General features: G+C 31.6%; 1 protein-coding gene across 8 annotated transcripts in view; it reads left to right on the top strand.

Moving 5' to 3' along the window:
- Rdl (Resistant to dieldrin) overlaps positions 1–26595 on the top strand; it is a 192022-nt gene extending 165427 nt beyond the window's left edge. For 7 of the 8 annotated variants that reach the window (XM_067051085.1, XM_024362476.2, XM_014426476.3 and 4 more), the window contains exons 7-9: positions 20755–21039; positions 22885–23081; positions 26112–26595. In XM_067051085.1, coding sequence (XP_066907186.1) covers positions 20755–21039; positions 22885–23081; positions 26112–26405 — 776 coding nt within the window. In that variant the 3' untranslated portion in view covers positions 26406–26595. The remainder of the gene's footprint in view (positions 1–20754; positions 21040–22884; positions 23082–26111) is intronic. The other variant, XM_014426478.3, reaches the window with a different exon arrangement.
- The last annotated feature ends 25 nt before the right edge of the window (positions 26596–26620 follow it).

Raw genomic sequence — 26620 nt, 5'->3', positions numbered from 1 at the left:
GAGCGACCTCCTGAAAAATAAAAGGAATAATGATTTAACAAAAACCCTTCGGAATTTAGATTGTAAAGTTACAACTTTACATCTAACTTTAAAGAGAATTGTCAATTTTTTAACCTACTCCAGCACAGCTAATTTTGGAATTACCAAAGGAATGAGGCACTTTTTTTTTTTTACGGAAGCTCATTGTAAATCCGATTTTAAGACGTAATAGCTTGTAATAACATACTCAAAGGCGTAAAATTCCTAAAACAGACAACAATTTTTCAGAAAAAATCTAAGAAACGTAGGAAACAAAATAGTTATAAAATTCAGTTGGTTTACCAACTTATTTTTGAAAGTCATGCTTGATAGCGGAAGATGGAAATGGCGTTGAATACAGTTTAAAAAGTTGTTCTAATGTAGCTAAACAAGATAATTTCAGTTGGAAACATGTAATAATGAGATAACAGCGGCTCAATAATTGCTTCACTCTGATAGCTCAACAAGTTCTGGGCAACTTGCTCCAAGTTCGTCATCCTAACTTCGAGGCGCACATGACACAACTTCAAACAGCGCTCAAACCTAGTCCAATATTCATTCACAACTTGACTGCAAAATATCATTACACCGTCACTCAAGATAGCACACTCATAAGGTGGGTTGAAATTATAACTTACCCTTAATTTATTGAGCAATTCAGAATGGAAAAAAAAAACTAAAATATAACGTGGTATTAGATTTAAATATATTCAATTTTTATTAAACCGACTTTCAACCAAAAATAATAATTATTGCATATCTCTATTTCTAAGATGTTAATAGAGAAAATATAATGATAATAATGGAATCAATTTTAAATGAATCATCGTTTTAATTTCAGAATTTTTTTTAATTTTTAAGAAATCAGAACGTTTTACTAAAAAGGCCCAATATGTTGTTTTTATAAATAAATCAATTAATTATTGAATTTATATATTTTGGTATGATGCAAATCCGATTTCCTATTTCTTTTTTTTAATATTTGTAGATTTGGGTCAAAATAAATGAATACTGGAGATATGACAATTATTAAAGAAAATATAAAATCGTTTGAATGCTTTATCTCCTAATTGCGGTATGTGCCTTTTTTACAGTCATTTAAAAAAAAAATGAACACGTCTTTAAAAACCATAAACTGACACCAGAAAAAAATAGATACATATAAAAATTACCATAACTGATTATGAAGAAGATGACCGGGGGGAGGAGGAGAGGGGGCAGTCAAAAAGGATAACCAATAGATTTTCAACTATTTATTATCCGACGCTTCTCTCCACTTTGTAGGGCTTCATCAGTGCTAAAAACGAAACAAAGCAATCAAACATATGTTAATATATTAACAATGAAATATAGCAAGATAAAAATAAATAAAACTAAGGATTAAAATTATGTTAATATAAGTGAGAAATTATATAAAAATGAACCAAAAGAAACAGAAATAAGATGTAAAACAATAAGTATATATAAACAAATATAACATGGAGTATTAAATTAAAAATGAGTAGAAGACGTATTAACATATAAAATTAGGAAAGTAGATATAACAGAAATAAAAATTAAAATTGTACAAAGGAAATAAGGTGATAATAAATAAATGTAAAAAACTAATAAATAAAATATATTAATAATAATAAATAAAGAACAAATCAGAAACATCCACCTATCGTGTTAAGAGACAGCAATATAATAATTAAAGGCAGATGTGAGATAGACATGGAGTGGGCGGAGATGGTTAAAAACGGTTGCTTATAAGTGAAATAAAAAAAAAAAATATTGTTTACCAATCGTTATACTTCCTCTACAATTAGTAGTTGAGGAAGTAAAGATAATATTATAGCCTAGAAGTAAAACTAAGCAATAAAGAGTAAAGGTTTAAAAATAACTTTAATTTTCCTCATTAACTGAAACAAATTCCATCTGGAAAATGTCTTTGAACACTATCAAAAGTTTAAGATAACCTAATTTCTTTGAGAACATTCGATACATTTTCTGAAGATATCGCGTTAGTAAAAATATGTATAGAATAATATAATTTTAGAGCAACGTTTTAAAAAAAATAAATTTTAGGTGAGGTGGGACTTGCAGATACAACTAGTGAGGTAGATTCTCGTGGAACCCAAATATATATTTTTTATTTATTCAAATAAATAAATACTTACACAAGCATCCGAAATTTTGGGGAAGTATTATTAGGTAGTAGGTAGGTAGGTAAAAAAAAAAAAAAACTTATTATTGTGAAGTGTATATAAAAAATTCCATGTATTCTATATATTACCATGTATACTATATATTCGTATATTCTATATACGAAGCACAAATTCTATTTTAATGGAGGATACGAAAAAAAACCTTGCCCAAGTTTTTATTCTTATAATATGACGCATTTTACCATATTTTTATAAAATAATAATTGATTAATGGCAAATCAATGAATAAATTCTACTTGCTTTTTTTTTAACATTGTCATAATTTGGCCTGACATCATTGATAATGCTTGACAAAATGGTGAAAAATTGAATATCCTGTTGCTGTACAAACAATTTAATACTTAAATAAAACAGGAAATAAAGATAAAACTAAATTATATGGATTATATAGGAAATGTTTCACCGAACTGTTAGTTCTAATCTTGTGGCCGCCAGTTCTCCCGTTTCAAAAAATAGTCTTGAATATTACACGATTTTTTCTTTTTAATAAAATTAAGAATAAAAGGTCAAGAATAAAAGGAGAACATGTTAATGATGAAAGGAACAATGTAACCAACTTCAAAGAATATCTAAAAATACAAGAAACGCATTATTAAGGTTACAATGGGCTGGGCCTCTTTAGCACGAGGTTGATGGAACCTTTACAACCGCCCTCTAACACCTTTATTCTTAATCATCCTTAAAAGCTTTTCTTTTCTGCTAATGCTTTTTGAAAATTCGACGCGTCCATGCTAATGGACAGATTTTTCAAACATACAATAGTATATCGGGGGGATGGTAAGAAGAGAAAAGACAAATAGGAAATATTTTATAAGGGGATCCACTATTTGAAGGTACATACATAAGGCCAAGATGTTCCACTTTTGGAATTATCCTTTGATTATAACAATACCATTTGATCTATCATTTGAAGTTATTGATAATTTTCAAACCTTCCCCAGTTCTTATCTAGCGCGCCCAACTCGACAATATTGAATATGATGGAGTACATTTTTTGACGGATTGTGTCAGATATTCATAGTATAAGAAGAATTAACTCCAGTCATTTTTTTTTAAGTCGAGGGGTTTAAAGAAGTAAATCGCCAAAACCGAAAATAATTGTTTACGGTTTTATACCATCTTTACCGTTAATTATTTATTAACGTTAATATATTTTTTTTACGTTAATATCATTCATTTTAACAAAATTATTTTAGATTTCAATTTTTTATAAAAAGCCGTCATCAGAATTTGAGAATCCCATATCACAGCCCTCCAAGAATAGTGTCGTAATTGGAGGATTAAGATAAATTCCAACAAATCCCATCAAATCACCTTTACTCTTCGTCGTAAACCTACCGACTGCCCTACGGTTTCATTTAATAATGTTACTCTTACCCCTGTGAAACAGATCCGCTACCTTGGACTACATCTGGACAAACGATTAATCTGGAATCCTCACACAAGACTGAAAAGACATGAAACTGCACGTCGATTTCGACTATTACAGCACTCACTAGAAAAACGGTCTAAACTTCCAACTCATTACAAAAAGACTGATCTACATGACTGTGATAAGGCAAATTTGGACATATGGAGTTGAGCTTTGGGGCTCCACTAAGCCTTCGAATTCCTCTCGTATTCAATCCTTGCAATCCAAAATCCTATGTAAAATCCTCAATGCTCCTTACTTTGTCACAAATAAAATCATACATAAAGACCTTAATGTATCCTATGTAACCGATCTAGCCCGAACCAGATATTACTCCTTTCATTATAAACTTCCTAACCACTCAAACCCCCTAGTTTCTAACCTTGCATCCTCTTCCATTCCTGACTATCCTCCGAGGTGCCTGAAAAGAAGATGGCCACGAGACCTGCTAATGTAAAATGTGATTAGAGTGCTACCAATGAGTAGTTTATCTACACGCCTGTAACACTCCATTTTAACTAAGATCAAATTTACGGAATGTATTATATAATATACAGTTGTAAATTTCAATAAAGATATTTAAAAATATATATGTATAAAAAAGAATTTGAGATTTTTTAACCGATTTTTTTAGTCGACGAGACTAAATATGATTATGATTATGAAAAAACTCAATTGAGAAACGCATTATTGACGGATTGTTACGGAAATCTGAATTCTAAAAAGATTTGATTCATAAGGGATTATCGTTCGTTCTCACCGTATGCTGGTAAATTAAAAAAAAACGGTTTTTGTCAATTTACCGACCGTGAACCAATATTCTTGTAGTTTTTCATATTTCCCCACTTATTTTACAGTAACGTAGAAGACAGATATGGTTTATTACAAAAATATGGGCTATTTCGTGTCACACATCTTCTGTGCTTAAATTATTTATCACAGGATGTTCAATTTTTTTGAAGATATAAAAAAAAAAACAAAGCATGTCCTGTATATTAAATAACTAGTGGGCATAAAAAATCTATTAGGTTCCCAATTAAAATTTTTAAATCACAGGTAACACAGGGTAACTCATGTCACAGGGTAGGTTGGTAACGGGAATTTTTCTCTTACACCTTAATGAATGTTTTCATTGTGGACAAAATTATTTTTGACTTACATGTCCTCAATACAATAATGTCTGAGAAGAATATAAAAAAAAATCCATCTACTATTCATCTATTAGGCTTTATTTTTGTCACACTGATTATTCTCACACCCGCCTCCTTAAACCAACCTTCAATACCGGGAAAAGATATTATTTACTTTTTAAAAACATCTGAGACGATGATGCTATATCATGGCTATCAGAAGAAGCTAGTTTTCTTTTATCTTGTACCACGTTTTCCTTACAGGAAATTGTTGGTGTTGAATTTCTTAGAATAATATTATAAAATACTATTGTGTACAACACTTTTCTTAACCAAGGGAAGTGTTTAGTTAAGAATAGTTATTTTCAACATTGTGTGTGTTTTGTTTTTTTTATTGAAAAATCTGTAGTCTCTAGGAAGCACAGAATGAAAATATTCAAATCCTCAGCTTCAAATGATAAATTAAAAATTGAATTTAATTAAATAATCCTCTACTGGAAATTTCAGAGTTGTCTAGCACATACAAGAGAATAATCGGAGGAAATTAGAAAAACAAAAATATTCTCAGAAGTAGTCTCTGTGAATGACAAATGCGAAAATCAAATCCAAATTCAAAAAATAATTGGGCACTGGGATACCCTGTATTTTTAATATCTCCTTTCTGGGGGACAATGTCGGGACCTTTAAGGCTGGACTGAAAACAAAACTAGTAGAATAAATAAACTAAAAAGAGAAAAGAAAAAAGTCTGAAACGCTTGTATTATATTATTCAAGCTGTATTATCAGTGGCTAAAGTAAGGAAATTATTTGAGAATTACATTAATTTACTTTTTAGCCACTTGTTATTAAAACTCCTACTATTCTATGACCAACGTAAACCACCAAATTAGTTTCATAAAACATGAATCCATGTTATACGACTAATTTTAGTATATGTTTTCATGATATTATTATATAGCTCCATACAGTATAATTTGACTTTTACAGCTTATTATATACTATAATGCCGGGAACATATTCTAGAAAACTGTTGTTTCGTTTAATGTACAATCCCCATTGACATTGAAACTAAATGAAAGCGTTCTATAAAATCTTAAAACAAACAGAAATATTATTGTTATAGCAAAACAAGGAATAAATCGGGAATTATACGATGATAATCCACTTGTATTAGAAAATTCGACTATCGACCCTCTGAAGATAGCAACCACCTGATTTCGTGACTGGAGCTAAGTGATTGACAAACGGGCAATATCTCCCTCCAAACAGCAGTTCCCAAACCATAACTCTCCCTTATCATCCCATGGGTATTTTCTTTTGAATATATTTTTTTATATATTTTCAGTATAAACGAACTGCACCAGGACTGCCCTAAGTTTGTTTTACATTAATCAAAAACTTTCTTATTAATCTTTTAGAAAAAATATGTTAGGTATTTATCTGTTAACTGTTATTTATTTAAGTTATCTTACCACTTTGTATTGGAAAAATAAAAAATAAAATAATCTAAGACTCACCAATAGGGTTAGAGTTTGGTCTATAACTAAGTTTTAACCTCTAACCTAGCAACCATTTTTAAGGTCCTTTTCGTATGCAAATTGTTTTTGATTCATGTTGGGTACGGAATGAAACTTTGAATGTATCCTCTAACATTGTTGTGATGTCTTCTTACATGATAGGCATTGTCTATTTGTGCCCATAATATTTTTTATGTTTATTCTATTAAACCTGCAATTATAAAAGTGAAGCAAACTGGCTTGAAGGAAATTGAGATAACTAATATTTTTGAGAAACAATAACACGAAATAGTAAATTAATTTTTTTTTAAAATATTTTTTCATGATTAAATTAAATTTGTATCCAATATTCTTTACCAGTAAAGAATACAGGATTATCCATATAAAAGTATATCTTTACTGCTTAAACTCATACATTTCAACTGATTAGTTGATTAGCGCGACTGAAAAGTAAACACGGTTTTTTCGGGTCGGCAAAATTCTTAGAGTGTAAAAAAGAACTCAAGTCTGTCTGGTAACTATGACATTAATTTAAAATCGATTACACGCCATCAAAAATGAACTTTTATACATCTATTACATTTAACAACATAAATGTTTTTTAATAGGAAATGACCATGATAAACATGAAAATTAACCCGGTTAAGGCCAAATGTGTGAGGATAGGGAAGAAACCTCGAAGAATAAAGTGATCAGAGCGAACGGTGAAAGACTAGAGCAGGTCCATAATTTCAAATATCTAGGTGCTCATCTCAGCGAAAGCGGCTACATAGATCAGGAAGTTTCTCGGAGAATTGGTGCAGCTGAGAGAGCATTTAGTTTGCTTCGAAAGGGTTTTCTGGGTAAAAGGGAGGTGAAGAGAAAAACTAAAATGGTGATCACTAAATCGAGGTCCCTCCCTATTTTTTCCTACTCTTCCAAATGATGGATCCTCACCTCGAAACATAAGAGTCGGGTCCAATTCATAGAGATGCGTAATGTGGAAGGAAGGACTAGCCTCGGAGTCAAACTGGCAGAGAGCATCCAAGAGGAGCACAAGCTAAGGTGGACACCTCTTTAGGATGGACCAGGAAAGAACTGCCAGGAAGACGTATGAGACTAGCATGGGAGGAAGGAGGTCAAGAGGAAGACCACACATTTCCTGGGAGGAGAGTGTTAAGGAGGAGTTCAGGAGGCGGAATATGGACTAGAGTAGAAGAGAGTCTAACAACGAGACATCTGGTCCAAACCCTACAAATCGTAACCCCACCCTGTGCAAGCGTTAAAGGGGTTAAAATGATTATCATCATGATGATGATTACATTTAATCTATAATTTTTGAAAAACCAGTTTTCTTCAGAGACTAATTGGATTTTAGAGCTTATTGAAGATTCTTGCAAAATTTAGTACCAACACTTCTGTTGAGTACACTGTGAGCCTAAATGATACTTATATATATTATAGGGATCAACGCCTTAACACATGGAGGAGAACTAACAGTAAACTGCTTGCAGAGACTGGTTAGTCAATATCTCAAGATATGAAGGCAAGGAGGTTAAGATGACTGGGACATCGTGGCTCGAAGCAATCCATCTACACAGTAATGAATGCCAGTATAGTTGGCAAGTGACCACATAGGAGGCAAAGACCAGATGGATACACAGAATCAACAAAGATGCGAAAGAGCAGCATGCAGCAAACTGGAAAGCAGTGGCCTAAGAAAGACGGATGGTGAAAGATCTACAAGTTCTGCAAAACCAACCAAAAAAAAAAAATGCATACATATATATTTTTGTTTCTATTTATTTATCTGCACTAGTAATACAAAATATTGCTTAAAAAAAATAATAACAAATGTTAATTTTCTTTTGGTTTTCTGTTAGGCATTGTCGATTATTTATGTCAAATTATGAAAATGTTAAATACAAATTAAAAATCTGTTCTTTCATGTCATGTCATTAATTATTATGATAGAATTATTTTGGTATGGAAACTGCTAAAAGGTAGTTAAAACTCGACATATTATAAAGTTAATTTTCAATTGAATACGAGTAAATAACTAAACACTTCCGGGTCTACCAGACTCTAATTCAAAGACTTCCAATTCCAGTTGCCTGTAAATTTCACCACGCCAGTTAAGAATAATTTCAGTTTTTTATGTTTCTCTAAATTATATTATTTTGGACTATTATTATTATGACTTAGAACATGTACTGTAAGTGAATTCTGTTTGCAATTAATAGACTATATTGTTGTCAATGTACCCCAAGTACAATTCCCATAATAAATACCTTAAGCCATTCGCCGAGCTGATATGAAAGATTGCGAATAAAACAACTTAAAAAACATGCCGTTTTACATGCAATATTCTATTAGGTATGCAAAGTGTATATTTTATATTACATATACATAATTAAATGGATCACCAAGGTACTGAAACTTTAAATCATAAAATTAATTAATGACAAGGTACTAGCTAAATCGATTCTTTGGTCTATGTTTTGGGGTTTGAATTTAAAGGTCAGCCTGTTAAAATGACTCTCATCCATTCATTGATTTCGAAAATCATGATAACATACTGAAGAACATAATATTTTGTAAGTTATCTTGCAAAGACCTGGATAGGCAAAGAGCAAAAGGACATCATTTAATGGATGTTTTCATCCAATTACCAATCGATTAACCAAGAAGTTAATACCATGAAGTGAGACTTTTCCCTTTTATTATAATTAAGAAATATCGCTTAAAAATCTTTCCAGCAGCTAATTGATATGAAATTTATCATATTCTCCTTACCTTAAAGGTTGACTTTAGGTAGATTCGGCCGATATTCTCGCATTGGTGCTGACAAAATAAAAAAAATCGTCATCAGCAGAGCTTCCTCGCTAATTTACCCCTCATATTTGTCAGTAAAGCAGATATAAAGCGATTTATTTGCTTCATTAATACTTGAAAAAAAAATAGCTGAGGTATAGTAAAGAAACTTTTGGGACACAGGAAAGACACTAATCTCTTCCTACATTTATGATATTGTTCTCTTCAGAAAATACAGTATTGGAACCGCAGAGTGGTGTATTATATACTTTATTTACATCATACGAAGGAGAGAAGAAATAGAGACTTTGGCATGTTAGTACGTACAACTTTACGTACTTTCTACAGACTATTATGTACAACTTGTCTCTGAGAGAGTCCATCGTCAGTTTTCTAGAATCTAGAATAAATCTTATCAGGGAAATAAGAAAATATTTATGTGCAATATGATAAGGTGTGAGGGAGGATAAGAACTCACTAGAGGGGTTTGCTAATAGGAAGTTAGGAGAAATGCAAGTAACAAAGGGCTTCTCCTGGAGAGGGTATGTCAATGTGAAAGCTATATAGGATTATTTAACACCCGAAGTGACCCCAGCTGAGGCTGTAAAAGATAGTACAAGACATACTCTTTTCTAAAAGAGGTTGAGAATGGAGTGTACGTGTCAGTGACAAAAGACACTGTACCGCGTCAAAGCCAGAAATGCCCATTATTAAGTGTGTTACCACTCTCAGTGAGATAAGCATTTAATCTATTTATTTATACATATATTTATAAATTTTATCTATCAAAAAAGCTAAAAGTTATTATGTGATAACTTTCTGAATACCAGATGTCCGCTCAATTGACCAGAAGAGGGCCGCTGGAGAAATGGTCCTGGGGGTCCTGAGGAAATATATATCAGATATCAAGGAATTTAAAAAACTGTGTTCTACGAGTCACGGGACGTATATAAAACACATCCCCACTCCTTTTCGATTACTGTCTGGGAAAATACGACGAAAAATTACTTCAATGTTTGGAAGAGAACTAAATAAATGATTTCCAAAAAAAATAATATTATTTTCAACTAAAATAAAAATAAAGAGAAAAAAAAATGTATTTAGCCAGTGACCGTATCTCATCATTTAAAATTGTAAGAAAAACTTAAGTACTATAAATCTGGATTTTTTTAATATAATATAAGAAACTGCTTTCATAAAAAATAAAAAAATTGATTTTGTAAAACTAGTGAATAAAGGCAAGAGTTAAATTTCCATTCCAATGAAATTTTCGATGACGTTTCCTTTACTTTATGGTAAATGATCTCTCAGGTACATGACAGTCGTTATGAGCGCAGGATAGTTGGATGAGAAGAGATCCATACAGACGGGGTGAACTAAAGGTCATGGTTCAGAGGCGAGCTCTAATCATTTATATGCACAACCCTGAGGGGGAACGAGTATCAACCATTCGGCCAGCTTCCCAATCGATCCTTGGTCCAATCCTAATCCTAAATGGATTTGTCAAAGCCTCTAGTTAACTACTGTCACCTCACTAACTGCCCCTCCGGTATTTTTTCCTGTTATTCTAAATTATTCTTGAATCTTTTCATGAGGCAGTAAAATCTAAATCGATAACACAAGAACTTTCAACGGACATTTCAATGTAAAAAGTACACCACATTATTTGAACATACTTAAAAGCACTATAAGTTTAGCATAGGCTACAGAGAGTTTTTCTTTTAAACAAATTTTACTCTAAATTGTTAGTAAGATTAGCGACCAGGGGAACGAAATTCTAAGTAAATCCACATTTAGGTAATTACGTGCAGTACCATCCTCTCCAAACCACTGCTACTCTTTTGAACTACAGACCGATGTGACCGAGCCAGCGCAATAAGTAATCTGTGAGGTCGCTCGCTGACTTATGGTGTTCAGGAGGCTTCGGACACCCATGATAGCAGCATCCTCCCATCTAAGCCGTTGTCCGTTCCTTCTTCTTGTATAGTATAGCCTTTCGTCGAGCAACTTTCTTGGAATATTATGTTCTGCTATGTCTCCAACCCAACGCAGTCTTCCATACTAGACGTGTCCCATCACATTTGTATCCTCATACATATCATAGACCTCTCTTTTCCAATTCTCACCAAACTTAACTGGTCCGAATATGCGGTGAAGGATCTTCCGCTGAAAATAAAACTTAACACCAGTTCCCGAACAGACCAGTTGTGGATTATAACCTGATACCATAAACCGATTCGTAGTTATTCAGATTCAGGTCCTCACTCACTGGAAAATGACTCATCGGAGGTACTTTTTCCTCATTGAGCAGGTAAGGTGAACGTATGTCGACATTTCTGACTCAATTAAAGCAGTAATAACAGGCTAGGTTATAACTCACAACTGGTCTTAACGGAATGCCAACTTTTAAACAAATATAAACACAAAAAAGAACAGAATCCGTTGCACAATTATCAGGTAAAAACTCGAGGTACTGCCTGTAGAAACTACCATAGAGGAGAATAAATTAGTTTGGACTTAGGATGGATCCAGGAAGAACCGCGAGGATGGCATACGATAGGGAAGTGGAGAGAATAAGACGAAAAAGAATACAACTTCGGATAAAAAGATTGAAAAGGTGTCAAAAGCTTTTATAAAACAAGGGCTAACCTTTACCATTTTCTTTTATAAAAATGTAATGGTTTACTAAATAAAATCAAAGGGAGCGATAAAAACAACTTATGCCGAGTACATATGTCATTATAGCTTCCTTACCCATTTCTTTTGCGTACGTTTCGTGCGAACTCGAGATAGATAATTCGGATCTTCCATTGAGGATGCACAGAGTGTAAATGTCAAGATTCATTTCTCGGGTCTGCATTGAAACAAATATTTACTGACCAAGGTGTGAATCGAATTAACAACCATCTGAACCAAGCGCTCTTGGACGCTCAGCTATACTCACTATATTATATTAATATTGTTGTGTTAAAATGGTTATAATTCTTTTGTAGAATTCATTTAGGAGTAACGACCAATTAATGAAATACCTAATCGAATACTCTTTAAGAAAACATGATATAAAGTGTACAGGAAAAAGAATAAAATGGTACGCTGCATAGCATAAGCAGCGGGTAATTAAATCATACCGTTGCTACACAACAATCTGGAGTTCCTCACGAAGTATTTATAAAATGGAAAACTCGTTTATGAATAAATTTGACTGTAAAATCACGTTCGGGTAACGGAATTCACGAGACTTATAAAACTTCTCGACTTCAGGATTTAAAATTTGAAGACTAGCCACCAAAAGTAACTTTATAACGTATTTAATAAACCATGCATAATCTAGTGATTAAGTTTGGCCTACAAAAACTTACTTATTATTCTATTAAATACAGTTTTTACAAAAACTTTTCAAAAGCTAGGTATAACAGACTTCCAAAGCCAGGACATCCTAATTTTGTCTCAAGAATTCATATACTATTGATATAGTAAAATGGTAAATATAATTTAAATGACTTATGTAAACATGTTGTTAATAAATACTGTAAAATTTAATTTTAATATATTTTTCGTCGTTAGCTACTCACCTTAATAAGTGAACGCAGGGAGAGGGTAAAGAGAATTGATTACTTCATCTACCCTATCAAATTAGAGACAGATCTTTCCCCTTGCGTAGTACCAACAAGGAGAGAAAGTATTTGGAAACCGGAGGAGATTGAGGGGGTGAGGGGGTGAGTGGGTGGAGCAATCTAGTACGGTTTGCAGTGTTGAAAAACGACCGAAGGGTTTAGCCCAGCTGCAATCAGGCCCGTACAGTTCGTCCCCTTAACCTTCATTCCCTTTGCCTAAACTCTCTTCAATTGAACAAGCCACAAAATTAAACCTAAATGAACATCGAGCTTCCTCCGCAGAAACATGACCCTTAAAGCTTCATTCAGTTTTCTAAGTTCCGGGCGAGAGCAGCGAGAGATAATGGAATTAAGTACACCCAATCCTGATTACTAGTTGTTTAATCAAAAGCTAGACAAACGGTTATGTGTGTCGCACGTGCCATGGAATAAAAGTCTCATCTCTTATAACATTTTAATAAACTATATTAGACCGTAACTGAAGGTTTGATCTCCCATAAATCGTGACCTACACCAGCAAGACGAGACTAAGCCTTAGGTCCTAAGGCAATCCTCCCATCAACGCCGTGCTTTACCCATTGAACTTTTATTACAATCAAATTTATACAAGTAAAATCATTGATATTAATCAAATTAAACTTCCAGTTTTAGACCACGCAATGAGTAGCCTTTTAAACCTTCCAATATTTCTACTTATAATGCTATTAAACAGATATTCTAGATAATACGTCATGTCAATTTCTACCTCCAAATTTCTGACGAGGGCGCAAACTAAATATTTTTGCGAATAAGGAATACCAAACATTTCCTAAGTCTGGCATATTTTTTACTTTGTTCTGAATCCTGATTGTTTTGAACACTACTACTCCAAAACCTGGATTAACTACTAAAGGGTGAGAATTCTTAGTTTTATCTCGACTTTATTTTCACCTCTTTTTCTTTTTAAAAATTGTTTGTGAGAGGAAAATGATATTTCAAAATATAAAAAAAAAGAAGCTGAAACAAAATGTATACAAAAATACATGATTGTTGGTTAAAAATTTTCTTAAATGTGTCAAATTAGAATTTCTTTACTCTAATTATTATTATAGACACTAAATTATTAATTATTACTTATAAAAATAAATAATTAAGTCATTTAATATCATGAAGAACTACTACCAATAAAACTGTTAAATTCTGTTTCCTGAGCATTCTCTTCAAAGGTGAATGATTTCCTACTGAAGTTTGATTAAGAGTGAAATGAACGTCTGCCTGAGGTAGATAAAGTGTAAAAAGGGCAAAGAAAAGGGATTCCATCGGTGGATGGGATGTGGTCTCTCGGAAAATGAGCTGGCTGAGGCTATCTGAATATTGGCCGGTGGGAAGGTGCCCCTGTTTGTAATTAAAACAAGGCCCTTCCTCAGGAATCTGAAAGGCTGGAAAGGGTTAATTCGACTCGAGCTATTGTCCGAGTCGCTCCTTTGTCCCCGCTCCGCTCATTACCCCGAGTGCTGTTCCGTCTCTGTTTCATCCGCTCTCCTCTTTAATCACCCAGTTCTACTAACTAGTTCTACATACTTTTATCTTCCCTCGCTCTTAACCTCTCGTGAATCTATTGCCAGTTGTCCTCCTTTCGCTCAGATTCTTCCATGATTGTCACGAGGCAGTCGAGTATCAAAAGTCAGTCGAGAATCCATTAGGGAAGATTAATGAAAATCGTGTTTCGTTAGGCTGAGACAGCTCCACGAGTCGACAAAAGGTTTTCAATACCTGTTGTAAAATAAATAAAAATATTTCACCCCATCAGAATCAGTATATTAAACTAGCTTAGTCGCAGTAAAATATATTAATTAAAATGACACTATGTACTTACTAAACATTATAAAATTTATATGTATTTGGATCTTACATTATATAAATTATTACTTATTATTACTCGAATAAGAAATGGATAGAACTTACATGAGGGGTATTAAGGTATAAGGTATTGATTACCTGAGAGAGAAAAAAGCATTGTTTCATCATATACAGATTTTAATGGAATATTTTATCGGAAGTAATATCACTTTATCTTCCAAATACAATACAAATAATCGTCCTAGAGTATAATCAAGAATAAACGATTCAATTTATTCTGGTAACTTAAAGTTTCGGAACAAAATTTTTCTTATGATCTGTACTTTAGTTTCTTCGAGTTTTTGAATATGCGAAATGTCAAAAGTATTCAATTATTGTTTATAGTTGAGCATAGACAACTTTGTTAGGGTTTTGGATGGACCATTCTCTGAAAAAAACAATTCGACATACTATCCGAAACAAACAGTCCCTCCCATTGAATCAAATTCGTCGTTTCAGGAAAATGAGTATACGCTTCCATTAAAAAAATCTTTTCAATTTTGAACAAGTCTGTCTGATAAGATAATATCACTAATTAGTGACACATTAGAAACATTTTGTTTTCTATATTTTTAGTTTGACGTGATGCTATATTGTATCATTGACTGCAGTAACTTCATGTCAGGTCTAATCGCTTTGGGACAGTCTGTAAGACGACTCTAGTACAAAAAGTAATCCGAGTCTACAATATATTTTTGAAATAGGTGCAATACAAAATTTATTTCTTGTTTAATTTAATCAAAAACATAATTTATTAGTTATACTAACATTTTCAATTTTTTCAGTATCATTTCCATAAAATTAAAATTATTAGCAGTCTTAAAAACTATGAATATTGGCAGTTTTATGGATTGGGATTTTTATTCTTGTCCTAATATCTTACTATATTTTATAGTACAGTATATAAAATAGTATAGTTACTATACTTTAATTGTCAATAAACCATGTCCATACTTCGCAGTACAAAAGTGAAATAGACTTGCTAATTATAAATAGTCAACGATCTTTTAGGAACAATATTTTGGATCTCTGTACGCTCGAAATACGAGTTCGGTACCTATTTTTATTAGTTTTTTTAAATATATTATCTTTCATCAAAATATTTAAGTGGAAGATTTTTATGAATATTGAAGAAAAAAAAAAAGGACTGTTCCAGGCTGTAGTAAATCATTTTTCAAAAATAATGTCCATCACAGTCCTATGCATCATTTATACATTTATATCACAAAACTAGTTACTCAATCATAATGAAAACATTCGTTTTGTGGTTAATAAATCGTTGTTTTGCAAGTAACCTTCGCCACCTTTCTTCAGAAATAGTGGAATTTAAACATTTAGAAATTACCCCACCTTATTGTGAGAAAATACAAACAAAGGTGAAAAACACCTTTGTTGCCCCAAAAACTGATAGAGGGGGATCAATACATAAAATTTCCCAACAATTTTGACCATATTTCCCATCTGTAAGTAAATCTCGAGAATATTCCTAGAAATGTGCAATTATACTAAATATTTTTGGAAAATTTACCACTTTAATAGATTTTATGAGTAATATTGAGTATAATCACCCCTATGTTAAATATGTTACCAAAATTTTTGCATTTTGAAATAAGCTTTCCTATCTCAATTTTATGGGTTTTCAAATTATAGGGGGACACCCCCTCCATCCTATTGACCTTACCACGTAATAACATCATTCGTGACTAATGTCTATGATGTTTTATATTTAAGACATTGCTATGTATGTTAGAACAGGAATGAAGAATCATAAATAGGTAATGTAAATTAATTTATTCTTCATGTCATAAGGAGTAGTTATGTTGTGTAGCATACATGAGATCATATTTTTCCAGATCACCACTTTGGATTTTCAGCATCGTACTCTATTCTCTATCTATCATTTCATGTTATTGGTTCAGTATGTTTTTGTTTCCTTAGTAATAAAACAGGCTTTCAACACACTATTTGATTATTTTTGTGCTACATTACTTACAAGTTCATTGTGATTTATCAGAAATAAATATAAATCATTAAAATTAAATTGTTAGTTTTGAAACTTTACATTTTAAGGTAATAGAATGTTTGATGAACAAAGATGAACAATAAACAATGAACAAAAATTAATGCTTAAATCCAGAGTTTTTTAAAGGCAGTTTCAGATTATTATTATTACAAATAAAAGTAAGTGCAATGAAATGTTCTCATCATGTGCTCAAGATTGTATTGTTCCAAACACCAATAAACTTGTGGGTGATCTATTTCTAACTAACATTTCACCAGGATAATGAATGTATAAGAAAGAAATCATATGAATATATTGATAAATTGTAATTTTGAATAAATTTATAAATGAAGACTTGCCAAAAACTGATCATTACTTATGAAATTTCTGGTATATGCATTTTTTGTCCTTGATATGTTCACTTCATATTTTGACTAACAATGCATTACATATTTTTTAACAAAACTGACATAAAATGTGCAATGAGTGTTCCTTTATTCTGTTTATCATATATTTTAAATATATATTTGTCCTAATTGTAAATGGTATAATTTTATCATATAATTTATTAATTTCAAAAATCCTGTGTAGTCTGAGAACACTAGTTGTTTGGTACATTACAGTAAAACAAATGTTTGGAAAATAACATCTATAAATAATCTAAGAACAAGATTTTAAACATTAAAAGTTGTGTGAAGTAACAAGAACAGGATATTTGAAAAATATTTATAAATCTTTGATCATAAATCTCATTTTTTTCAATATACATTTATTTTGAAAATCTTAAAAAAAAAATATTGAGTATTTTGAACTCGTTGATTAAGTATTATCAATGGTTATACTTTAAATTGCAAAGTAGTTTGGTTTTGTGTTTAATTTAAATGATTCTGATCCATTAGAAGTAATAGGTTTACTTACTTTCTCTGTTCATGGATTAATAAATAATATAATAATAATCCCACATTTTCATGGGTGGGATAATGCTTTTAGTAAAACTTTTTTAAAAAAATATGTTCAAAATATTCTAGTTGTTTTTTTTTTTATTAAATCACATTTTTTTCAATTTCTTAAGCCTTTCAATCAATATTCAACCATTAATTGGGTCTAAGTTCTTTTTTTAGAAAATAGGTATAATTTTTTTGTAAAGTTTTGGCTTCTTCAAATAGACTTGAGATAGAATTTGAAATCATCTGCATTTATTTACAAAGTCTCAAAACGTTATAATTTCCCATGCTATTTTCTGATGATTATCTTTTATGGGTACTATGGAGGTCTCAAGAATATAAAAAAACAATCTAAATAACCTATTCCATGATAAAGGCTACTAATTGTCTTCTAATTTATAAAGATCATAGAGTTATGGTACATGAGGTGGAATGCCTATGTTTTACTCAATTGATTGCCAATTTAGTAAATGGAGTTCTTTTGGTGTAGAGCTCTCAAAATGATCTTGGCTGGAAGAACATCCTTTAAGCTACCTATAGAGAGAGGGACTCATTAATAATACCCACATTTCCTGTAGACCACTTATTCTACTTCATTTTATAGTGAGCTCAGTTTCAATTACAATTAGGCAATTTTTTATCATTTAAGATCCTTTCTTGAACTGTAAAAAAAACATTTATAGTGTAAATATTTATGTAAAATAAATGTACTAATTTTAAACAGCTTAATTCATTATTGATTCAAGTACATATAAACGCTTATAAATTGAATATTCCTCCAAAAATACCATTGCGATATTATGAAGTACAACCCATTAATATTTAAAATATCAAAATAATTAAGTCTGTGATTTCAAAAGAACTCTGAAGGACTCGATTCTCCCTTTGCCTTTGTACCTGAATTCCTTTAATTACAATATTTGAATTTTGTAAATTGAAAGGCAGCATCCAGTAATCAAATAATTAAAAGAGAATCAAATAATAGCCACCTTTTATTTTTGAAGTAATGTCTCTTAAAATGTCTTTAAAAACTGAAAATATATACTAACAATTAACAACCACATTTGAACTTTTTAATTTATTTTTGTCAAATAAATTGTAAAACCTATACTTCTACTTGTAATTGTAATTTAAATACTCTGTGTCCTGCCCCACCCTATCCTTTAATAATACTCCACTTATCCTAGGCAAACCGTTACACTACATAGAGCTACATTCGGACAAATGATTGAGATAAAATCTTGCTACAAGTCTGAAAAGATGGAAAACAGCTTGTTGATTCCAACTATTACAGCACAGATAAACAATGTATACTTCCAATTAATTACAAAAGACTCATTTACATAATAATAATAAGGTCTATTAGGACTTAAGGGGTTGAGTTTGGGGGCTCCACTAAAACCATTAAATTCCTCTTGTATCCAATATTTACAAAATCTTCAATGCACCTTACTTTTATCAAAACTAGAATCACCCATAACAATCTCAATGTTCCATATACTTTGAATTTGGCAAGAGCCTGATCAATCCTTTCAAGATAAACTTCCTAGTCATAAAAATTTATTTGTTTCTAGCCTTGCTTTTTCTTCAATTCCTGAAGACCCTCTTAGATATCTAAAAAAAAGAAGATTGTCTCAAGACCTATAGTTCTAATAATGAATGGATTTTCCATCAGACTGTACCATGCCATTGTACTATAATTCACATCACATTTACTGGTTATATTTTTTTGTTAATATGGTTATAAATTTCAATAAATACATAAAATAACAAAAAATACTCTGTTTGACTATATAAATAATAACTCTGCTACCTAAGATGTTCTTTCTATATTTACTATTTGGACGGCATTAAGAAGAATGGAACCAATCCATAAAATATGCAAAAATTAGTTAGAGGAGGTTCTTAATAGGATTAGTATTCATTATTAAAAAGAAAAAGCACAAAAGATAACAGTCTTTTGGTTCAGGTATCTCCAGTAAAAAATTGAAGTCTAAAAAAATATTGGAAATTCTATACAACATTTGAATTTCATGGAAAAGAACAAAACTTTTTCACATACTCAATGCTTGTACCTGGTTATCACTTACATTAATATAATGAAAACTGAAGAAAAACAGGAATGACAAAATGAAAGTTTAAGATTATTTTTGGGGCTCGACATCAGAGGAATCTATTACCATATTAAGCGAGACAAATGAAAAGTAAGTGTTTAAAAAATATTAAAAACGAACTAGTTTAGATATTTTATTGATCATTAATTTAAAAAAAACTAAACATATATTTATGTATTTATGTATATACATATATATCAATTTTTTTTCTTTTCTTATGGGACTAATTTGTAATAATATATTTTAAAAAAGAAAACCATGAAGTATGGATTATTTTATTATTCTGTTGTGCCCAGGATTCTGTTTAATCATTGCAGAGAAATAAAATGCTCGTCATTGTATCGCTCATCGCTCAGAATCTAAAGATTTTTAAAATCACTGGAAAGAACCGATTGATCAGCTGGTTCAAAAACTTCATTTTTGATTAATCTATTGATATAATTGCAATATTTTAGGTAGAATAAAATTAATTTTGTGACAATAAATTTATTTGAAAGCTTCTTAATTTTCAATGGTCATTTATTTTTAAATTGAGTTTATTCAAAACAAGTGCAATGAGAATTGATTCCCTTCTGTTCAATGTCATCTTTTTATCTCATAAAAAAATAAATCAAAAAGATTAATACTAGGTAACTAGGAACTTCATCAAAATTTTTTTAATTTGACACAAGAAACAATGGCGGTCGGTCTATAACACTCCTAGTTCCAATCCATCCTATGAGGGTCAACCTCTATTTCAGATTACTTTCATTTTCTAGTCAAACCAATTATATCCTAACAAGGTTTAACTTTAAATTTAAGTTTAAATTCAAACTGATTTAAAATCAGTCCCAAATGATGAAAAAAGATTACTGAAGTACATTTGCAAAATAAAGAAGAAAGCTAAACATGAAAAAGACAAAGATAAAAATGCTATGAAAATAAATTAACTTACTACACCATCCTAAAATAATTAATTTCTTATAGTCACAATTCTTTTTAATATTGAACAATGTGATAATTTGTTGACTTATTTTTTTTGTACACTTACCTCTTCTGTGGTACAATAGAGCAAAATTTGTGTACCATGTATCTAAAAATAGGAATAAGGATAATGGAGATGGGAGGTGGTCAATTGACATTGCAGGAAACTATTCACGCCTGGCCTGTGAGATCCAGTTCGTGCGCTCAATGGGCTACTACCTCATCCAGATTTACATCCCCTCTGGGCTCATCGTCATCATCAGTTGGGTCAGTTTCTGGCTTAACAGGAACGCCACACCAGCTAGAGTTGCTCTAGGAGTAACAACTGTGCTCACCATGACTACACTCATGTCGTCTACTAACGCCGCCCTGCCTAAGATATCGTATGTCAAGTCCATTGATGTTTATCTGGGAACATGTTTCGTCATGGTGTTTGCATCATTGCTTGGTGAGTAATTTACATTAATTTCTCGTGTACGCAAATAATAAAAGTAATTAGATTGAGCTAAACCTTTTATTTTTAACCTACAGTGATCACTTTTATGACTATAATTATTGAGGGGAAAAAAACCCTATTACTATCACTCAAAAATATTTAAATATCAAAATAACTAATTCTTGTCTATTTGTGTCAGATCAATACAAATCACTGTTAAATTTTTTATTGATATTCATAAAACTCATGATGCTTGATCCCTTCCTAATTTTTCATCATTTGTTTTTACGATTTTATTGTCAATCCTTGAGTTAGATCAAGAACAATGAATTTGATTTAATATTTAAATTTATTTTACTAAAAAGAAAGAAATAATTTTACATTCAAAAATATATAATAAATATGGTTGATAATTAGGCCACTACTGTCAACTACTAACCGTTCTTAATTTCTCTGTTCACTAAATAGGTTAAATATTTTTAGGAAAATTCCAAAATATTCTAATTCTCCATCCAGATAAACAGATTCTTTGAATTGGCGGAAAGAACAACCACATAATTTCTCTTATTTTTCAAAAATAGCTAGTTAAGCATTATGTAAATCAGAAAAATTTAAGAGTAACATGATTGTTTAGTGAGAAGGTTTTTTGAAATACAACACTTAATTTGACTTCTATTTTATTATTTTATCATATTTTCCCAATTCATTTATTATAAACCTTATGGGTTTATCTGAACTATCTGAAAAAAATTATTTTTGTGTCCTTGTTATATGCAAACAATTTTCATATAGATATGTACATCTTTAAAGAGTTATTTTAATTTAAGTTTTATCAAAATTGTTGTTGAAAGATCATTACTTGTCACAAATATTTTCTTCACCAAGCTAATATATTTCTGTTGTTATGAAAAGTGTTTATTATTTTCTTTAATATCATTATTTTTTACTTTAATATCTGTCTTTATCTTATTTTGTTAATCGTTAGAACGATTAACTTTAGTTACAAAATATTAAGGTAATTTAATATATTAAGAAATTCAAGCATAGACAATTATCTGACAATGGCAGATAAGTCAGAAGGGTCATAAGAGGTTGAATCACGTTCTGGAGAAATAATTCATTCCTCATATTTACTATCTATTTCATTTTGTATCAATGAGCTGATCCCAAGTTGCATCCCCAGCCCCAGCTGAAGTAAGTACCAGGTAGCAATCCCTATGGTACTGTCAATGCCAAGATCACCTGTATCAATGTACACATGTCGATTAGGTCCTTTATCCTATATCAATTCAGATGGCAGGAGATGCTACGAAGTAACAATCCAAAGCCATGGCTGAAGAAGATACTGAGTAGAGTGTGGAGACAACTGTCAAGGCCAAGATCATATGTATCATTGAGTATATCTGGTAATATACCAGGTCCATTTTCAATGCATCAAGCAGACTTAAAAGAAAAATGTATTTTTTTGGAGAAACCTAATTTTTGAAATATTTTTTAAACTTGCTATTATGAAAATGATGCTCAAATAAAAAATATTAGGAAAAGTTTTTCTTTATAAACATACAGTTAATTTTGTAAAATATTTATAAACCAATATTAAATTTCCACAAAGAATACTCATCTCTTTCCTAAAGAAATATGACATTTCTTTCCTCATTGATAAAAAGAAAAAAAAAGTCTTATATTATATCCATAGAATTTTATAAGAATTTTTTTAACTTCCAATAAAAAAAAGAAAAGCTTTTTGTTCAAAACAGTTTTAATTAGAAAGTAATCCAGCATTTGCTTATTTTATAATTACAATATCTAATTATCTTTAAAAAAAGTATCATTTTTCAACACCACTTCTTTTTACAGAATATGCAACAGTAGGCTATATGGCAAAAAGGATACAAATGAGGAAAAATCGATTTCTGGCAATACAGAAATTGGCTGAACAAAAGCAGAAACAGGGTATGGAACCACCTGGAGATCCTGACCATGCACCAAAACCTGCTATTCCTCCGCATAGTCACACCCTACCAGCTAGTCACCTCAAGTCATCATCAAACATTGTATGTAATACGTTTATTTCAGTTATGATGGCATATTGGAATGTTTTTCACTGATACCATTCAATAAAATTGACATATTAAGATATGAATTTTCTATTTAATTTCAGAAACAATTAAAAAAAAATTAATGTTTTGATGCATAAATTAAGACAAAATCCCATATAAACAATAAATACACTACATGTAAAATCAATTGACAATAATTAAGCAATTTTTATTGAAATATATATATAGTTTAAGCTAGTATACCCTTTTTTTTTTATTCATGCCTTTGTGCACAGCAGCCACTCAGGGCCTTTGCAAATTTATGTATCATGTAGGGATCAACCATTTTGCAAATCTTGGGATCCATGATTAACTCTTGTCCAAAAATGAGGAATTGTGTCCTAGCCAATGCATCACATCTGCATATGATGTGATTGGCAGTCTCATCAACCTCTTTGCAAAGCCTGCAGATTAGTAATCTTTTGCTGGTAATCTTTCCCGTACGAAGAAGTGTTGCACTTCTTTTTGTACAAGAACCTTTTAGGAACATCTTTGACTGTTCTTGCCTCCTGGTATTCCTCCAGTACGGCCCAGCCTTGCCCTCTGCAATCACTTTAATGTCTCTCTTTGCGTAGCTGGGACCTGATATCTCATATGGGATTAGGTATAAAGAAAACATTCGCAGATCCCCTCCTGGCATGCCAATCCGCTCTCTCGTTGCCTATAATGCCTGTGTGTCTAGACACACATTTGACCTATACCTATACCTAAGGAAAGAAAGTTCAAAATTAATTTTACACAATTACTCAATGCATAGATGGTTGCCTGACTATCAGTAAATATTGTGATGAGCCTGTAACTCATACCCTCTTTTATTAAGGTATGGGAACAGAAATTGATTGTTTGTACCTCAGCCTGAAAGACTGAGGTGTGCTCTCCTAAAGATAGAGAGATGCCCTCTCTATATCTGTCTATCCTCCATATACCTGCTCCGGAACCTTGTTCTATCAAGGATACAGCCATATAACAATTTATTATTATGAGAGATAGTTGACTGTGGATGACGTACGAGGAGAAGATGGTTGGGGGTGCGGTCAAAGAGAAACACAAATAAGTTGTATTAATAGGTTAATACAACATAGAAAAAATAGGTTAATACAACTTATTTGTGTTTCTCTTTGACCGCACCCCCAACCATCTTCTCCTCGTATAACAATTTATCCCATTGCATGGTTTGTGTGGTGTAATCCCTTCAAGCTCAGCACTATATTAGGTGCCCCTATATTTTTTAATCTGATGATCAGAGTGCACAGTTAGCATCTCATCTTCATCAATCCTACCGAACAAACTTCTATGTCTTTCATTTTGATTTGGATTTTGTTTCTAACTTCACAAGCCTATGTGCAGAGCTAAGGACTTGAGATTTGATCTCTATGTGCAGTGGTATAAGATTTAAGAGTGCTTCCTGGAGCAGTAGGACTGGTACTTAGGGCACCACTTATCATAAGGCATGCTAGTATTTGAAGTTTCCGAAGCATAGCCTGGGATTTGCTGGTCAAAGCCTTATGCCACCATACTATAGCAGCATTAGGACAATAGGTCTTATTGCTGCCAGGTATAACCACTAAACTATTTTAGGTTTCAATCCCCAGGATTTACTTACAGCTCTTAAGAAGCCCTGCAGATACTAATCCCTCTCCCTACAGTGGGTATTGAATGCAAAGAGGGTCTATAAGAGACAGTATATTTTTATAAACCCTCTGCCATTCAGCCAAGACTCAAGCTCCCTCCACATAAATGACGAACCCCTGCCTCTCTTTCACAAGTCCCATCAGACTCCCCAGGAGGCACCACACAGATATGACAGTAGGTGTTGGTAGAGATAGTGAGAACTAGCAGCCCTCAAGCAGAGAGTAAGGCACTATGGACTGATCCATCCACTCAGAGGGAGAGAGACAAAAAAAAAAAAAACAGCGTAAATAGTTCTAAAATTTGTACATTTTGTGTTAATCTCAATTGTTTTCTGTTTTATTATTCAATCACAACTATTTTCTTTACACAATTTAAATAAAAACATATTTATTTTACATTTGGTTCATTGTGATAATCCTGTGCATGGAACGTGCTCAATAATTGTTAATCACACCCTATCTTAGAGAACTGATAAGTTGTCCTTTACTTAAGCTACTCCAGCCTCTAATGAGGTGTTTCATAAAAAAAAAAAAATAATAAATAAATAAAAATATTGAGTGTAGATATGTGAAAGTAGCTGTCAGTGACAAATTAATTATCTCACATCTTATCATTTAATACACAACGTGTTAAAAAAAAAATTAAAGAACTGATTTTGAATTTTTTTATAAAACAGTTACCTATAAGAATAATTGTTGTCATCGAAACATTAATCCAAGGAAGCACATTCACTACAATTAACTGTAGGTTAATCTTTATTATTCTTATTTTGGGGTAAGATTAAAAATTGATTAACTTTATCTATTAGTTTATTTTTTAATTTTTGAAGGTTAATAACTCTAAAATTTATTTTAAAAACATATTCTTCCATCTAAAATTTCTTTGAACAATGACTTTTAAGATCTCTCTTTTCATTTTGCATAGACACGGACTACTAGTTTATTATTATTAAAAAAATTAGATCAATAGCTGGTTGAATACATATTGAAGAAGGAAAAAATTTGTTTTATAATTTCATAAGCATTCTTTCAACAAATTCTGAATATAAATGCATGCCTCATTGTTTTTGTGGTCAATTATTATTGAGATATAAAAATACTGTATCTTTTTTTTTTTTAACAAGATGTATTGTTTTTAAAATTTAATAAAAATTTCAGAGCTTATTTTTTATTACTGCTTATATTAGAATATAATTTGTTTTATAGATTATTTTATATCACTATAAGATATTTAAAAAGGTAAAATCCATGTTCCATATGGGTCTATCAAAGGCTACATATTTAACATGAATAATTGTATTTTATTTTTAAACAACTGTGTCCCTTTTAAGTGGTTTTTCGGCATTTGTTCCAGGAGGTGCGTTTTAAAGTGCACGATCCTAAGGCTCATTTTAAGGGGGGGACTCTTGAAAATACAATAAATGGTCGAGCTGAAGAAGAGGCTGCTCCACCAGTTCCACAGCACCTTATCCACCCAACAAAGGACTATAACAAGCTGTATGGGATCACGCCATCAGATATAGACAAATACAGCAGGATTGTCTTCCCAGTTTGTTTTGTCTGTTTCAACCTCATGTACTGGATCATCTACCTCCACATCAGCGATGTGGTTGCGGACGACCTTGTTCTTCTAGAAGAAGACAAGTAAGAGCCTGGCCCTCCTCACTGCTCACAACTACCAAGAGGAGGCAGGCCACTATTATTTATAACAAAAGTCTCACAAAAAAAAAGACATTCCTCTCATTTTTACTTCCCGCCCAGTTTTTGGAGACTATCTTCCTCGCCCTCCAATGCCAAAGGGTCAATTCCTTTCTCTTGTTTTGGACTCGCTCTACAGCTATATATATATATATGTATGTATAT

The sequence above is a fragment of the Halyomorpha halys genome, unplaced genomic scaffold (genome assembly GCF_000696795.3).
Source record: "Halyomorpha halys isolate HHAL.00 unplaced genomic scaffold, Hhal_1.1 Scaffold577.1, whole genome shotgun sequence".
Lineage (NCBI taxonomy): Eukaryota > Metazoa > Arthropoda > Insecta > Hemiptera > Pentatomidae > Halyomorpha > Halyomorpha halys.
The sequence above is the reverse complement of the archived record's forward strand: the minus strand, read 5'-3'. Positions and strand labels throughout refer to the sequence as shown.